This window comes from Haliaeetus leucocephalus, unplaced genomic scaffold (assembly GCF_000737465.1).
Source record: "Haliaeetus leucocephalus isolate CR32 unplaced genomic scaffold, Haliaeetus_leucocephalus-4.0 Scaffold228, whole genome shotgun sequence".
Lineage (NCBI taxonomy): Eukaryota > Metazoa > Chordata > Aves > Accipitriformes > Accipitridae > Haliaeetus > Haliaeetus leucocephalus.
In genome coordinates, this window is record NW_010972664.1 from 12,192,629 (window position 1) to 12,211,478 (window position 18,850).

At 38.2% G+C, this 18,850-nt stretch overlaps 1 protein-coding gene across 1 annotated transcript in view; it reads right to left on the reverse strand.

Moving 5' to 3' along the window:
- PHLDB2 (pleckstrin homology-like domain, family B, member 2) overlaps positions 1-18,850 on the reverse strand; it is a 134,673-nt gene that overhangs the window by 745 nt on the left and 115,078 nt on the right. The window contains exons 12-18 of the mRNA XM_010567301.1: positions 18,006-18,146; positions 17,313-17,412; positions 9,683-9,890; positions 6,613-6,703; positions 6,025-6,171; positions 3,398-3,617; positions 173-258 (exon numbers count right to left, since the gene is read on the reverse strand). Coding sequence (XP_010565603.1) covers positions 173-258; positions 3,398-3,617; positions 6,025-6,171; positions 6,613-6,703; positions 9,683-9,890; positions 17,313-17,412; positions 18,006-18,146 — 993 coding nt within the window. The remainder of the gene's footprint in view (positions 1-172; positions 259-3,397; positions 3,618-6,024; positions 6,172-6,612; positions 6,704-9,682; positions 9,891-17,312; positions 17,413-18,005; positions 18,147-18,850) is intronic.

Genomic DNA, 18,850 nt, shown 5'->3' on the forward strand with positions numbered 1-18,850 from the left:
TAATAAGAAAAAAAAAAAGGGGGGGGGGGGGGCGCTAATCCCTGATCTGGCTTCATCTTCCTTTTCCTCCACTCCATTTTTTTTTCTAATAATGTCAGCTCTCCCTTTGACTTTACCATGCTTTGGGTACTGCTACATGATACTCAGTTAAAAAAAGAATAACAAAGTTTACCTTGTATGCATTCTTTAGATGATCATAATAGACTTCTTCAATAGCTTGAAAATATATTACACCTTTTAATTTAGTTTCGTGTTTGTCTAAAATGGAAAAGAGGGAATCACTTGAGAACTGAAACGAACAGTACTTCAAGAAGCAAAAGCTTAATTTGTATTTCCATATATGTTCAGCTGATAAGTAACTGGATTAACACTTCTGCTTGTGAAATCCCACAGAAATCTCCAACCTTTCTTACTAGTTGGTCGGTTTAATTGAGAGATGCATTTCCTACTTTAATATATTTTCTTTTCCACCTGGTTTCCAAGGAAATAAAGCTTTTACAATTTCCTCATCTATTTGCAAGTCACTCCCTTCACTGAAGTGTCTAAACATTATGGCTGGTATCAGCCAACAGAAGGACAGAAGTCTCTGAGATACATCCGATCTTCCAATTCCATGAAAGCCAGCCAGACTTCACATAGCTCGCAGGCCAAGACCTACACTTTGCCTTCAAAGGAAAGCTGTCATGATAAGCAAATTTGAAATACAATTTGATAGCAAAAGCTTTACGTTAGAACATCACTGCTTGTACTTACGAAAGAAGATGCTTCTTCCCATTTACAATAATCTCCCTCAGTCTCAAGCTAATATTTATTATTCAAGTGTGAGGCTAGCAGATTGTAGGCGAATTTCTATGAGCTCTGACATGGAAGAGTTTACAGGAGATTAAAAGTTCCTGGGCACCAGCTGCAGCATCATAGTTGTCTCTTTGTACTCTGCTACTCTGACACCCACGTTAAAAGCCAAATTAATTAGACGTGGTTTGCCCCTGTTGCGAAAGGTAACTCCCCATTTGCTTCGGAGTGCCCAAGACAAGAACGCCTGAATGGATAGTTACTCCAGGGAGGCTGCTAACAAGGAGTAGGTTGTTACCCAGTGGTACTGTGTTTCTGGTACCAATATCCCACTGCAGCAAAACTGAAAGACAGGGTGGGAGTCTTCGCACCTAAGTTTTGATACCTACAATGGAGACACAGCTGACTTAATCTCCCTTTAAAAGCAATGGAAAGAAGCAGACACTTGCAGAGGGTCAATTTTAAACTATTTTAGATATCATCTAATATTGCCTTCTGTCCCAGCATTAGCTAGTGAATCGTTAGGGCAAGGAGGATAGACTGTGAACTTAACACCTTAACAGTCACAACTATAATGTTTAACAAGAAAAAAGGAACAGGGCAGGTCAGCATCTACAGTACCCTCTGTTTTCCTGCAACAGAAGTGGAACTGTTAAATAATCCCAGAGGGTGTTAAGAAGCATCACAACTGCATGTGACACTGAAGGGCAAACTTCCTTCCACTCCCAGTTCTTTTATATTAGGGGAATATAATGCCTTCTGACCCCAAGTTAGTATCACCTTAACACTGAACAGTCACGCCGAACATCTTTATCAGTCCCATGAGAGATTCTGCTGTCATTTTGAACACTCACGAAACTCAGCTTACATCCTACCGGTAGCTGCAGGCAGTTTTGAAAGCTTCATATGATGGCAAAAAGAAATCCCAGAGACCAAACAATATAGTGTTGGGAATCTCCCTGCCAGCCCCCAGGGGACCAGTAGAAGTACTGAGGTATAGGTTACAACATTATACCACACATTATACTAAGCTAAATGCAATACCATACAAAGTATACTGTCTATGCAGTACAAGCAAACAGAGATCCACTCTCCTGTCAAGCCCCAGCTGGGGTCTTGGTTACAAGAGCATTTCAGGTACCCACAAGCTCCCAGTCTTTGTGGAGCTCCCTGTGCGCTTCAGGTCAGAAACTGCAGATGCTTCAGCTGCTGCGCCAAATTGTCAGACTTTAGGGTAAGTTCTTTGTTCAGTACACTTGCAGAACTAAAACAATATACCAGTATATTCACTTAGACTTCAATTACTCTGAATTTACAGCATCAATATTTATTTTGGAAGTCTAACTATATATTTAAAGATCTAGATGGATCCTCACTCATACAAACTATGTTTGTTGGCTGCAGTTCTTGAGACATTATGAAAAGTTTTCTTTGGTAATTCAAATTGCATTATGGCAACTGTACTGCACTCAAAACCAAACCTGTTAACTATTAACATAACTGCTACTAAAAAAAAGAAAAAAACAGTACCAGATGGGAACACTACTGTATGTTACAGGCCTTGCTAAACAATAAATCAGATGTTAAGAACAAAATAAAAAAAAGTTTGTCACATTCTTCATAGTATTACTGCAAACTAGTAAGAAATACTCGGTGGGTATGTAATGAATGAATGTAATGAATTCAAATATGTGTTTTAAAAAAGATGGACTGAGTAATGCATAACCCTACCATCAATTTTAAGTTCCTTATAAGTTGCTGGAAAGCAGTAATGTCATAAAAGGAAATGGAACTGTTTGGGTGGGTTTTGTACTCGATGTTTTCTTCTGCTTCTTAGCAATGAACATCCTACATATGCCCCTGTCTGGCCTCTCCTAACAATAAATATTCAGAACACAAAGTCATTTTTCTGGATTCTTCTGAAACTTCAAAGTCAAACCATGTGTAGATTAGCACAGCAATCGGAGAGACATATATGTCCTTAAATTCCAAATTCCTGGGCTTACCCCAAGATAACAAATTAACGTAATGCTTATGACGGCTCCAGATACCGTATAACACAACTTAGTGTACAGAAACCTCTGCAGAGTATTGCATGTTGTTCATTTGAAATTCCTTAGACTCTCAAAATACGGCAAACTCAAAAAGTCTACTCCTGTACATTTAATCTCCTGAAAGACTTTTCAGCACATCAAGCAACGGGACTGCAAAAGCATTCCATTTAATTTTCATGGTAAGTATAATAAATTATATTCTTGTATGAAGGGTGCAAGAAATCATTCTGTCATGAGGGGAAGTATATAATAGTTAAAAATAAATTATGTGGAGCCATTATTCTGTGTGCTAGGAACCTGATGATCTTCCATTTTTTCTTCTTGCCTATCCACATCTCTCCCTTTGTCTATAACGCTCATTTCTGCCTTACCTGGCATTAGGACTGAACACTATAGGGAAGGGATTGCACAAGCTCTAAGTGTGCATGTAAAACACCTGATGAAATGGAAATGTAAGTTTTATTCAGGACTCCCTACATGTTCATAACTCATCCGAGGTTGATAGGAAAATAGAGGGACAGATGTACCCTAGTAGTGATCCTGCAACCTACCTGCATAATAAGTAAAAGTTCTCTTGTTTCTGTCAAAAACAAACCATCGTTTTTTCCATGTTTTAATTTTTCCTCCCATTTTAATCAGAAAGCCTCGGCAGGTCTTCTCTGTGAGGGAGACATGGTAACAGGTCTCTATGTTGTGACCAGCTGTTTCGATGTGACTTCGTAGGTCAAAGTCTTCCTTTCTAATGGGCAAATAGCGAGTCAAGGGACGGGCCTACAATAAAGAAAATCATATTATTTTTAACAGAAGTCTTAACTTCTTCACTCTTTCTGCTGCAAGGACATAACTGCAAACTGCCCATAGATTCCAATAATGAACATAAGAAAAATAAAGAGCTTTTGCTACAGCCCTGATTTTCTTTAAAAAAAAAAAATCCTTAAAACTTGTAACTTTACATAGTGTTGGGTAACTTTATAAAAGCCAGATTAGAGCATAGGAGTTTCTTGAAATAATCAGTTGGTAAGCTGGTAAAACAGAGGCCACACCATAGAAAGGTTGTTTTAGAATTGAAACATTAATTAAATGTAAAGGTGTGTTGCTGCTTTAGATGAAGTGTAAGAACTTCATTTGCATGATGTTAAGTTAACCCTTTATTTCTCTGGGCTAGGTACTCACTACATATATCTCACTCATTAATATTTTACTGCTACAGGTATTTTCGTGCAAAGTATAATATCAATAATAAGAACATGCTACTACAGGAAAAATTAATAATGGGAGTGAACTGTAATCACTCGTTAGTCTCACAGAGATTGCTGTGAACAAAACAGAATTGTTTTCTTCTGAACAAATTAAGCGTGGTATCTAGTTCACAGTCTGGAATACGGTATAGAGAGCTGAAGTGCACCCCCCTGCTAGAGACGGCAAAGCAGCACAGGAAACGGTGCCTCATTCTTGACTGCAGTTCAAGGCTTTGCATCAAGCCTGGATAGCATCAGTTGGGAGAACAAGCAGGAGGAGGCAGTGATTTGGGACCTCTGCCAGCTGAGGGAATATGCTTGTTTTCTGTGCCTGAGGGGTCTATGCGTAACCCCCCTCCATTTTAAACATGTAAGACAAGTCTCCCAAGGCTCCCGCTGCAGACAAGGCAGCCAGAGGCTACATCACAGGGCGATTCGGAACAGAAGCTGAATGTAGGTGCTTTGAATGACCTGTGAAAGGAGCATCTTCCTCCCCCTCTCCCCCCAACTCCAGAGAAGTCAGTGACCTGGAGGGTCTAATCTGCCCCTGCTCCATGCCTAAAGTTAGCCTGTTAAATCCCACTGTGAGTCACAAATTGAAGGGACTTTTCCTCATGGCATTCTCATGACCCTCACTCCTTCCCCCAGTTTACATTTCTAAGTGTCAGGAGGTGCTGAAAAAAAGTAAAAAATTGGGTCTTACTGTACAGAGGAAAGAAAAAAGTTAACAAAAAAATTGTAGTTATTTTTGACACATAAGTTTTGTCTTCTGGCCAATTCAGACTTCAGCCCCTCTGCCAAGTCCGCCAATTAGCAGTAACTGATAGGGCATTCTATTACAACACATGCATGCTCCAATTTGGGATAGATATAAGCATTGCACCGTTGTTTACAACATACTGGAGTTGTCATTAAAACTTCTTAGAAAAAAGAAGGCATTCAAGTAAAGTACACATAAAATTTAACATGTGGTAATTGCATTTTATATAAAAACAAAGGAATGGTTATATTTAACCAGAAACAACTTAAAGTTCCTCTGGCGTTGTCCTATTGTTCTGATTTAGTGTTATCAATTAGAAAGGCAAGTTATGTAGGTATGTTCATAACAAAATATAATAGTAAGTCATAAAACAAAGATTTAGCAAAGGTAGCACAGATAAAAGCAGAAAGATATTAAGATATGATAGGGAATCTTCTGCACTCAGATACATATATTAAGATGGAGACATTGTCTTGCTATATTATACTAATGATAAAATGACTGCCTAGCCTATTTGCTGTACCATGTAGATCTTATTAGTTGTGGTAGAATAAACAAATAGGTAAGACCTTTTTAAGCCTAAATAAAGCTCAAGATGCCTCTAAATCCTAACACGAAGCAAGAAGATGTAGGAGGTAACACTGTTTCAATTAAATAATGTTTCTCATGTTGTATAGTCCCAGTAACATTAGAAAAAAATACTATTTCCTCCATACAGTAGATGTGGAGCTGGAAAAGCTTATCTGTCTTTTTTTTCAGTCAAGTATTTGGAAATGACAATTCACATTCCAAGATATTTTATGTATTAAAAGAAAGAAAAAAAACAAACCAATTGTTTATAAAATTAAACACACTCACAAATTTCTGTTGTTCAGGCTAAAAAATTCTGCTCTGCCCATACTTAGTAACAAACCTGATAGAATTAATATTTATACTTTTAGATATAAGATGTTAAACAGATATCTATGCTATTATTTACTTTACATGAATACTCAGACATCTATCTAAGGCTCCAAGAGCCCAAACATAGTTTTAGCAGCACAGTTATACCTCAGAAATACTAAATCCATCTATTCAACTGAAAGTGGTTCTGTTTACCATTGGCAGAAATACATTTAGTCCCTTCTGTATATCAAGGGGAAGTCTTGCACTTAAAAACCATTTCATGTCAACGTCTCACCTGTGCTCTTTGTTTCTCTCGTATTTTGACTTCCTTTTCAATTAATTTTTGTCTCTGGCTAGTTTCTTCTTCCAATCTTTTCTCCAGTTGCTCTCTGCGGCGCTTCTCTTCTTCCAGAGCTCGTTTTTTAGCTTCCATCTCCCGTTCCTAAATACCACAGGACATGCAGAACTTCCATTAAATGTGAAACTGTAGTTGGTAATGTAATTTCTAACCTAGGACTAAATCCGGTTTTGCCTCTTAAGTAGGCAGAAATACATATCCAGCAAAGTAGACCAAGAATTGGAAGCAGAATTGCAAATATTACCACTCTAGAAATGAAGGTTCTTCTTAAGCAGCTCTTCTAGAAGGCGTAGGAGCAATGCTGACCTAGCTTCTGATGGGATTTTGCCATCAACTCACCCAATGAGATAGCAGCTGTTGCTCAAAGATGTAGTATGAAGGTGAAACCAGACCAAACTAAGGGCGAAGAGGTAATTTTTTAAGTGACTATTAGCTATAAACTATTTAGGGTCCAGTGTTGCATTTAGGAGGATATTACCTAACTAATGTGCCCACTCTTAGTTTCACTCATTAAATTATGCTTACCCTGGTCTCAAGCAGCCTAGTTTTTTCAGCATGTGCTTGTTTCAGAAGTCTCTCCATCTCTTCTATTCTTGCAACATTTGAAGTGCTAGCACTGAACAAAAAATTCAGAGTTATTTAAAAAGAATACTTGGTATTTAAAGACGTATTTTACAGTCCAACATTAGACAGTTTAAGAATGGAGTTGATACTGTTCTGATCCAATTCAGTGCACTAGGCACTAACAAAAAAATTATGTATAAAGTATATGGTACACTCTCAATGTATATATTCCCCATGCAGAGTTGTGAAAAATGCAGACTTGAGTGCCTAAAAATGCATCTTGTCAGTCTCCTGTGATCTGTCATCTTCTCCCAGATAACAGAATATGCATGGAGATGGTCACCGTGTTCTAACAAAATAAACTACTGATCCTCAGAGCTGGCATTAGCAGCCATCTGAATATACCAGTCTTTCTGGCTGTAGACTGTCTTTGTTTTGTGTCTCACTGAGCTTTTTATTTTATTATTTATTTATTTCATTATTTTATTTTTCATCTTATGCTGTTCAAGAAAAACAGTTGATGTTAAATATTACTGTACTACCATTAATAATGCCATTAGACTAAAGCACAATGTGAGGAAATAGAATGGATTCAAATGTTTAGGGCAGAGAGAGAAACTTGACTTGGGATTATACTGAAAATGCTATATGACCACTGAAGTGGAATTGGGTGTCAGATGGCAGATTTGTTCATGCTACTTAATAGCATACAGACCAACTGTGAAGGGACACAGGTGGAATGGAAGTAGTCCAAATATGTGTCCTGAGCAAGGAAAAGAAAAAAGTAGGAACAACATCCTTCACTTTCTGAGCACGCCTCTCATGCTTATGTCTGTAAGACCAGAATTTCTGTCAGAAGTATGACAGTCTTCAGAAGACATTTCTCTGTCTGATACTGGGGATATGTCTCATGAGAGGATAAAATGCAATATAAAAATAACATACCTCATTTAACCCAAGCTTGCAGAAAAGGTATAATCCATCTGAAATTTATCTGAACTCTAAAAGCTTACTGTCTCTGAAAAAAATGAGGCCACTGACTTAGATGCCTAAGCCTAGTTTGGTCAAAGTACGTTTAGTTGATGGGCCGAGAGAATCTGGGTCAAATAACTTCAGTAAAAGCAGTGGGGCCATAAATTAAAAGTCATTTGAGCAACCTGGAAGATAGTTAATTGCAGTAGGTTTTCCCATATTAAACAGGTTAACACTTCAGCTTATTTAAATTCTTTCATCCTTGATTTGCTTATCCTGCACACAGAAATTAATGCATAGCAGAAGATCAGTGTCTCTGAAACCTCAGCCATGAAAAATAAGTTGCTAATGAACCTTGGAACAACTACTGTTTGGTGAGTTGATGAATGACTACAGTGGTTCTCTCTCTCCTGTACTTTGAGCACAGACAGATTTTACGCATTTCCAGCAAAAAAAGTCTCTCTCACCCTATACAAGGTAGAATATAACTTACATATTTTAAATATATCAGAACAAAGCATCATAAATTGTTTTCCTCTAAAGTCTGATATGGCTAGAAAAGATCCTCAAACACCACCTAAACCAATCTGAATTAATTTTGCTTAAGGGAAGTTTTGTCAAGGAAAACTAACTGCCTATCTTCCAAGTTTTATCAACAAAATCAGCCCACGCTCTTTTCTTCCCTCACCAAAGTTTGCCTTGCGAGAAACTGAAAGAACTGTTGGAATGGGTCCTTTTCTGGTTTTTGGATTGGTTTGGTTTTTTGGTTTTTTTTTCTTCCGGCATTGGCTGGAAGCTGCAGAAGAGCCAGAGGAAGGCAGAAGGGCAAACAGCACCAGTGAAATTCAACAGCCATCAGGGCTCCCCCATCCTTGGCCGGAGATTCCACTTATGAGATGGCCCCAAGGTAGCTCAGACACACACCATCTTCCTCCAAAATGGTCAGAGCAGCAAGTCAAAAAGAGACAGATTTCACACCACTGCCATGTTAGATCACTGCAGAGACAGAGTTAATTCCCAGCCCGTCTCCAGCTATCAGAAACTTGCTGACTGTGTATCTATTTAAAACAGAAATTCTCAAAACCCGAGTCCTAATGTTTTTACTTTAAAAAACCCCAAACCAACCAAACAAAAAAAATCACCAGCCAGCAGAGTGAGTGCCACTGGTATTTTCTGAAACCCTTATCACTGCAGTGATAAAGACTACAAGAGGAAATCAGTGGGCCGGTACCCTGTTACAGGAAACAGATGCTGAATAAAACACAACATGCTAGCCAAAAAAGCTGTCCTTGTGTTCACAAGGGAGTCTTAATCCTGTGACAACACTGTACTTAATTATCAGCCTCTATTTATGCTTGTGAAACTGCTGGGGCAGGACTGTGAGCAGAAGTGAAAGCATTATCATCAAAACCAGACTGTCAGAAGAAAATTGTTTGCACACAATTTTGAGACTCAGCTGGACTTTCAACACAGATCATTGATGTTTCTTTCATCTGAGGAGTGGTGTCTCAGCTGACAGTCTCTGAGGATGAGAAAAGCAGTGGAGGGCTCTAAGCCTTTCAGTGTCATCTCTTCATTTTTACGGACCCAGAAAAGGGAGAGGAAATGGCAAAAAAGACCACTGAAGGAGCCCTAAGTGTTTAGCGTAAGGCTCTAGTAAGTTAACATGCTGGACTTGCAGAACAAGTGTACTTCATGGCTGGCAGATGTCTGAGAGATTTCCTATCACGGGAAATTCCTTCCCTGTAGTGGCTCTGAAAAGAGCATCGACAACTTGATAATTTCAGTTCAGGACTGACACTGATTTCTCTGTGGCCCTCAACATTATCACTTAGCTTCTCCATATTTTTATTTTCCATCTTCAGATAAAGAGGTGAGATGATAGTTAAACCTGATTATGAAGGGCTACACAAATACTAAATATTATGCCTGTCTAATGGTCATGTATTTTCTTAACCAGTTAGCAGCATTCACATTACCATAGCATCAACATGTGCATATTCTCTTTTTTCGTTACAACTCTATGACCATTACAACACTGGGAAGAAAGATGATTTACCTGGAAATGTTATCTGGTGAGCATGCTGATATGCTTGTCTCCATACTGTCAGAACTGTCTAAGCTTAATGTATCAAAGGCATGGTCCTTGTAACTACGATCTGGGTAATGGAAACTATTCAAATACACATTCGATTCGGATGCTGTTCTGCTGTAGAATTCAGGAGACTTCTGCCTTTGGTTTTCACAGATACGCTGATGATTATACCCTACAGAGTACAGAGGAAACATATATTTTACACAGAAATTTTGTGACCCGAACATAACGTGTTAGCAGCACAAGCGTTTTGAACATCACCTTGGTCTTAACTGCACCATGACCAAGGTACTACAATATTACGGTTAATTTCACAAGTTAAATCATAACTGAAATAAAACCTTTAAATACCTGTTTTATCTATGATGGACACAAACATATGCAGATTAGTATGGCTGACTTTTCAACACATATTCTTATATGTGTATTATGAAAATTTAATTTGAATGAATTAAATTTTCATTTTAAAATGAAAATTAGGCCTAATCTGGAAAGTAATGCAGCTAACTTCAGGGATCTAGAAGAATTGACACTGATTAAAGTAAAGAGAAAAAAAAAAGTCCTTATATTCGATGGTCTTGAGTACTTGTTTGGTTGATTTTACTGAATATGGATTATTTTTTGTCTGTTTGGGGAACTTTGCCTTCTGGTAACTGCAAGTTGAGCTTTTAGTTTCAGCTGAAATAATATAGGCTACTTAGCACATCATCATAGTTACTAGTGTAGAGGTACTTTCCTGGAGTTTTGAAACTGCAGTTCGCCCTACATGATTGAAGCAGATCCCTATAGCTCAATGACTGTAAAGAAAAACAAGGTTTATGCAACATTTAAGTTCTTTGTGCTGTTATTTTTCAACAAAATCATCCTTTCTGAAAAGCCATCCATCTTGAACACAGGTAGCTTTGTTTGGCAACGTCTCCTTTAAAAAATATTTCTTCAGAATTATTTTTATCTCATGTCTCCATTGCTCTTTGTAAATAATGCAGCAGTATTTATTCAGACTTACAGAGAGGTTGTTGAGCTTGCCTGATGAAGAGGAGAGTATAATGACAGTTGTCATTTTAACTGCTGAAGTTATTTTACAGTGCCCTTTTAAGGTTTGTTTAATCTATGTGATTACAAATGCAGCTGCACTGCTCATCTTTTCCTTCAATCAATGCCAGAAGTGAGACTTTCTCACAGTTCTGATACTCAGTCAAGTTTATAATACTCTCTGCACATTCCTGACCCCAAATCTGAGCTGGGGGCAGAGTTGGAGATTAGGAGGGACTGTTAGACTACATGAAAACCTCCCATTCGTACAGGAAGGCAGCCACTGAAATTCCACATATTTAAGATAAACAGACGCTGGAAAAATGCAGACAAATGTACAAATGCAGCAAAGTCCAGATAAGAATTTCTACTAGACATCATTACGACACTGATGTTAGGAAAACATGCTTAAAGTGGGAATATTTTCCTGCCTTATTCTCATTCTCTGCACATACAAGGTTACTGTCTGGTATTTTTTGCCATGCTGGAGTAGAGAGCATCCCAGTTCAAGGAGCCAACAACTGCAGCTCTACCTTGGGAAGGCTGTAATATTTGCCAAAAGGTATCTGAAAAGCATGACTGAAGCTGAATAATTAAAGCATATTATTAAGGAAATCACGCCTTACAAGCATTTCCAAGGCGGATAGTTTCCTCTTTCCTCCTCCCTTCCCTCTGTACCATACCATTGTCTGGCAGACAATTAAAGCTGGTTTCTAAGGAACTAATAGGACTTCACTTGCCATTTGAAAAACACTAAATTTCAATAAAAGTTCAACTGCACCTATTAGTAAAAGAGACAAAAGGGACACAAGTACACCTCAGCAGTCATAGATAATAGCATCACACAACACAGGTGTTACTGACTCACATGTGCAATTTGGTTTTTTTCCCATTATTATAGCAAATGCTGATGTTATTGCAGATAAAAAATTACCTTTCATACTCGAACCTTTGGAATGACTAATTGCTCCTGTGAAATGGTTATCAATTATTCATTATGGAAAGAGAGAAAAAATATATTACTGAAAGAACTTTATTCAAATGCATGTTTTTCTGTTAAGCCCTTTGCAAAACCTTGTCTACTCTGAAATCTTAATTCCGTATCTTGTATTTCACTGAAAAATAAACCCATCTAAAAGGCACAGAGAAACAGCAGTTTTACAAACGCTCTCCTAAAGGAAAGTCAACTTTCCATGAAGATAAAGAACCCATTTTTAAGTAAAAGATTTATCAGTTAAATTTATGTAATCATGCAAATGTAACTACACACTGCAAGAACTATGCAGTTGTTAGGTCGCAAAATGAGATGCATTCACAGAAACAAAGCATAACTGAATGTTCTCTTTTTCTCCTCATGCTGTAAGGAACAGGCAGTTCAAAGCTCAGCATCAGCTGCATACCGACACCGAGAAGCCTCACAACCAACCTGCCTCCATTGCAGCCCCACTTACACATCACACAGGCACAATCTGCCGCCTAAGGAATTTTTAACTGCTCAGGTGCCTATCCATAGAACATGCACTTAAAAATATTAGACTCCTCTTAAGAGCCAGCACTTCACTAAAAGTTTCCCACAAGCCAAGCCAAGACTTGTATCAGCCAAGTCTAAGGTGATACAGAGCTAAAATGTTTCTTGCTGCATTGACTTGTATTCTCTGTAGTAAAACAGTAAACTTAACACTGTTAACAGACATACTGTGGAGCAAAATATTGCAAATATCCATAAAGCCATATCATTAAAAAAAATATTCCAAAGGAGTTATTGCAGAATCACAAAAAACAGATATACCACCACAAAATTATGGTGAGATCAGAACTATAGGTGAAAGCTGTTATTGAAAGTGGCACTGTCAAGTATTTAAACCCCCCCCCAGTATTTCATAAAAAAGATCACAGTACATTCTTCTTTATTTCTATTCTTTCTTCTTTTTTGTTTTTAAAAGATTGACATTAACATGTCAAGATAAATCTTTTGTATGGAAACATGCCAAAGTAGGAAGCCCAAGTCTGTCTACCTTGTCATTGTCACCCACTGATCTGCAAAGATTTCTAAATTTTCTGCTCTACTTGTGTGGCTATCAGCAAAGAAGCAAAAAATTAGGCCTGCACAAAGCTGTAGCTCTGCAGAGATTAGCATTAATCAGAAGTTTTGTTGTGACAGGTTATTTGACAGCAGGAAAAAAAAAGAAATTTTGAAATGCTATCATTATTTAACAATTATTGAAAAGTTTTCCAAGATTTTGGGAAGTACTTGACAGTGCTGATGCATTCAGTACTTTTGCCAAAACATGACAATGACAGATTCAGCCAGGTAAGGGGATGTTTTCATACCTTTTCTGGTTTTTCCTGAGTTCAAGAAGAGAAAGAGTTTAAAAAAAAAAATAAAAGCAAACTGCTTTGAAAAGCTTATAATTTGTACGTATATACCTGCCCTCAGTATACTGTTTTTCTGTAGAGCTTAGAAAGAATACAAATAATCATCTTGCTGGTACCTAACTTCTCTGTCCCAACAGTTTTGTTCCCAGCGCTGTGTCTGGTCCTACATCTTAACTCCCAGATTCCCTCTTCCCTTCTGGAGTCCATTCTGCAATCAATGGGACTGAATTAGCCAACCCTCCCTCCTGCCTGTCCTTGCGCAGGCTTCTGGCACCCAGCACCCCATGGGCGCTTCCTGGGGCCAAGCTTCCACTTGTTCATGCAGAGTGAAATCTCTACATTGTACCAAATAGTAGCTTCTTCATTCCTTTTTTTTGCACCTGGTTTGCTTACAAAGGCGTGTACACAGGAGGTGAAGGTATAAATACAGTCCTTCAAAAACACCTCATGAATGGCTGCTAAGAAACCGTTTTTTCCACTAATGATTTATATCAAAGATGCATCCTCTTAAACATTTTGTAAGTTGCTCTTAACTCACGCTATGATTACTGACAGTGACCGTTTCTTTCAAGAACAATCTTGAACTCACATGACTGACTAAATACAGTTTTGGTAATCCTGGAATAAAGACTATTTAGTACTTAAGAATCTATGAAAATATTTCCTACTGGATCCAGCCTACAATTTATTCATAGACATTACTTGTTCCTGCACAAAGAAAATGAGGTTGAAATCCACATTCAAAATCAAGTGGCTGTTCTTCATTTCCTGACTCCATTTCTAACTTTCAATTTTTCATCTCAGACTTTTACATTTACCTTCTTGGACCGAAATAAGAAAAACTGGAGACAGCGTATTAGAGAAAACTCATTTTAGACCATTACTAGTTGAGTGATAATTCTCAGGAAATATCTTTAAACTAGCTGAGCTGCCATTTCCTTGAGGCACCATTGAATATACTTGTTTTCAGACCTATACAAACACGCCAAAACATCTGGTCTAGAAGTTTGCACAATGCTTTTACGGCCTAAGGAATGCGGTAAGCTACTGATAACCGCTTCAGGAGCGCATCATCCTCTTTGTATAGCAGTTTGTGGGACACTGCATGATAGCCAGTGCTCCAGACTGAGTGGATGCATTTACCCTGTGAGACCCTGGCTCTCCGCTGAGCCGAGCACACCCAGCTCCGATGCACTTGGCGCAGCTCTGTGCTCAAGGTAGCAGTAACCAGAGGCCCCCACGCCGTTTGCAATACGTCACCTTGAACATGGAAAACTGACAGAGTGAAAAACCTCTCAAGTGGAAAAAAAAACGCAAGGAAAGCAAGCAGTGGCTCAGTACACATGACAGGTCGAGAACGCTTTTTACCTATTTGTCACCTATTTTAGGTGAACAACTAATTTTTGAAGCAGGAAGAGAAGTGAGCGCGTATTTATCAGTATAAGCCGTATCTATACATTTGCAGAGTTCCACTGATTTGGTAGAAAATCTTACTCCTCAAAAATACTCACTTAGTCCAAAAAGGCAAACCTGATCTACCTCAAGAATGTTATTGTAAGAAATACAGTGTATTTATTACATCATGAACATTTATCGCAGAGTGATGGAATAAAAGAACATTGCCAAGGATGTCCACTGACATGACATTTGGCTTGGTTTTCAATGATGTATTTAAGGATGTCTGCTGAAATTAACCTTAGTTACAAAGACTCAAGTCCTGCTGATTTTAGTGGAAGCCACATAAGATTTCAGCATTTTAACTGACAATAGTATTCCATTTCAGTTGTACTGTGTGGTATGTTTAAATACTACACCATGTTCAAAACATTTCCCAACTCTCACTGTCCCACAGAAATGCACTTTCTTTACTCATTACTTTGAAGAAAAGCTTGTTTTTCCTCTGCACGCGGAGTGTGGTTATGAGGTGCTAGGGGAAACAGAAATCACACCAAGTTGAACTCAGTCCGTTCCCAGCTCATACCATGACATTAATTAAGGCTATGCCTATAAGGCTGAATGAAAGGTGCCTGAACACTCTTTCTCCGGCCCTTCTGTATAGCTGGATAGCAATACTTCGGGATCTGACCCCAGGCACCTGACTTGGACATCTCTGTCCTTGCTGAGTTCTGCACTGCAGTGCAGAAAGAGCCCTGCAAAAACTTTCATGGTGTGTTACCAAGACAAAGGAGCTTTCCCCAACGTAGAAACATGGCACTTCAGAGCAAGAGAAGGCAGTTATACTCTTCAAGCTCATTCAACAGCAATAAATTCAGTGAGCTCCACGTTGAACGCAAAAGGAATAAACCCTTCACTAAGAGAGGTAGTCAAGCAACAAACAATCCTTGCATTCCTGTATCCATTGTGTTTTGACTCTGTCTCCTACTTTGCAAATCCTGTGACCGTTCAAGTAAAGCACCTGTCAGCAGCATTCTTTCCCTTTGGCAAAGCTGATTTTTCAGAAAAGGAGATCTAGAAGTGTCCTCTTTCCCAGTACAAATTAATCCCTTAAGGGTCTCTTTGTAATTTAGTATTTCCATTCAGACTGTTGGATCTTACAAAAAAATAAGGGTCAACTAGCATGGCAGGCAGTATAGCACACATGATTCCTTGCAGTATATGAAAAGTATTGTGCCAAGTGCCTTAATGAATACATCTCTCTCATTCTCCCCTGCCTCTCTTCTTTGTCAGGCCATAATTCAGTTTTGGTTTGTGAGATTTCTTTCATTCTCACTCTTAGGACACGAAATCTCACTCTACTCTTAGACTCTCTTAGTTGCATGGTGACAAAAAATTAAACATTAAAACTGATTGATTTATTTTTAAAACTCTTATCTTTGCCTGTATTAGGTTTGGTAACACTTTGTGTTTTAGGTCACACACTAGCGCTCTTTTGCAAGCATTTTACAGAAATATTTCCCAGTTTAAACACTTGATCTCTTGTCATCAAAGTTTAACCAAAACATCCTTACTGATTTTCAAACTGAGTGTTTTAAACAAAGTGTTTTCTGCACAACAGCACAACGATGAGTCTGAATGTACTTGCAAGCTATTCCACCCTTACACACATATTACATCAGAGAAGCTTTCCCAGCTGAGTATGAAGCTCCTTTTGTATTGCATCTGAAATACTTCAAGAAAAGTCAGCCACAACACCGTAGGTTTGTGGAAGGCCTGCTGCATAACTAAAGCTCCAACCCAACAAATCACAGCTCTATAAAGTGAATGTAGTTAAGTCACGATCCTTTCTCAGCAAGCTTGTTCCATCCCTGTATTGAGTAATCTCGGTGCGTACCTCAGTCTGACCTCAGTCATCCTCTGACCTTTAGGAGCTGCTAGCTCTGACAAGTCCTGTAACAACAGGATGGATCCTATCTCAGCTCAGGCTTAGCCCGTGCAATTCTACATAAGCACCTCTTGCACTTATATGGATAACAATGAGGCAGATGCTGCAAAGAAAATAAACTGACAGATGGCACTGAGGAGCAACTCCATTTGAAGATAGGATACTTAGGAATAATGCATCTCATTAAAACAGAAATTAAGTGTATCGACTCAGGTCAACAAAACCAGACACAGAATCTCATAGCCCACAAGACTGTGTTTCAAAAGTGTAACTTTCTTTTGGATCCAGGATTGTCATGTCCCTATGACAAAAACGTAGCTATCTATCCATGATAGAACACCTCTCTCCTTTCATATTTTGTAGCCCAAATATTTAAGACCACTTATAATACCGCAGTTACAGATTCTCAAAGGTATCTCTGTCTGGGGAATTTCTCCAGGCAAAAATATATGCCTGTGAAAAACAATTTTTAAGATCACAACATGAAAAGAATTATTAAAAAAAAAAAGGAAGAAAAAAGAAAGCAACATGTAATATATTGCCTCAGAATCACTCACAGAAATTACCCCCTTAACCCAATGTGTATTTTTCAGTATACTTTTCCTGTTTACTAGATTATACTTGGGGACCACGTACTTCAAAACTACACGTGAACCTACATCATAATATTAACATCTTATTTTGCCAATACCTGAAAATTACATTTAGAGCTTGTTTTTTTCACCAAGAAGTAAACTTCTATTTTACAGCCCTCTTGATTATAGCAACACAAGTTGCAGGCTTATTTCCTGAAAAATTGAACACTGACTTTAAACAGAAATGAATCAAATAAAAAGGTCCTACCTTTGTGCATCCTTCTCGACTCTGACTCTTTGGTCATGGTTGCCAGGCAGTGAGGAAGTACGCTGCCACAGCTGTTGCTCTGTCCTAATGGTAAATGTCCCTGCAGGAAATTTTGTAAATATGTGCTTAAAACTACACTTCAAGACTTTTTTTGCATCAGCAACTAATGGTAAAATAACTTGCTTTGTCATGGGTATCAATGCAATGTCATATCAGTCAGCTATGGATATTTTAGCTGTGCACAGTCCCTGTTAGGCCAAAACGTTTTCAAAGTATTAGCTCCACCTTCCCGCTGTTTGTTGGTTTACCGTGTCACAAATAAAGAGTATCTTCACTTTATACATAACTTTATCTTGACCATTTAGAGGCCTTAGGCAGGAAGGAAAACAACCTGTTGTGTCTCTAGAATCAATTTAAACTATCCTGAAAATACAATCCTTGAGATAGTAATCATGCATTTATGAGTTATGTACCACAGCATGGCATTTCCAGAGGCCAGAATAAAGGCTGGAAGTATGGAAGGCTTCATGTATATTCCCATATGTTAATAAACCTGAAGTTCTTTCAAAGTCAATTTCAGATGTGAATTTGGGGGATTACATAATGCTTACAGTGCTACCCAACCTTACCTCTAACATGATATAGGTTTTTATACAGACACTGGAAAGCTATTAATAGCATGCAGCTACGTACTTTAGATGTGACGCTTCGTCCAAGCGTAGCACTATTGAAGTGCGGTGATACAGACGGAGTCGTTTTCTTGCGAGGTAAAGTATCACTCATGTACATGCACTCCCTGTGCTGCTTCTTTCTCTCTTCCAGATTTCTGAAATGCTTCAAATGTAATTTGTTACAGTTTTGACAAAATGAATCGACCTACTTGCTCAGTTATGCTCTATGTGGAATATACTGAAGGTGACAAGTCTGGGAACTTCACTGGAAAGAACGAAATCTAAAATACAGAATACCTCCTGCTTCACAGTGCTTTCTAGGATTTCTACAAATATCACATTAAAATCATGCTGATTAAGGAAATGCATTAAATTCATGTGCGCATTTTGCGTACCTGTCCCTCTACCTATTTTTTGTTTTTAAAACTCAAGTCTAGCGTACAAGTAGAATCCAATTACAAAGAAAAACATTTATTTTCCAGTTATTCTAATAAATTGGTGGCTTAAAACCAATACAGCTTTCAGAGGCATTGTTCAAATGTAAGTGAAAAAATAATTCACGATTTCAAATGTAGCCACTTGTACTTCATTGCTGCAAGTCTTCTGACAGTTACAATGGCTCCTAAATATTAGTATTTGCCTCTGGATTGTTTATGTAAGTAGATTTTTTGTTCACTAACATTCTGTAATGCATTGTGTTGATTTTTAAACGAGCAGTGCCTTTCAGTGCAACACTCTGCAAGCACAAACAACTTATGATCTATCATATCATTCTGTAAACTTCACATGTAAATCAACTTCATGGCCACCATAACAAAAACAAACAAAGAAAATAATCCCAAGGTATCAGCTTTGCATCTGTTACCT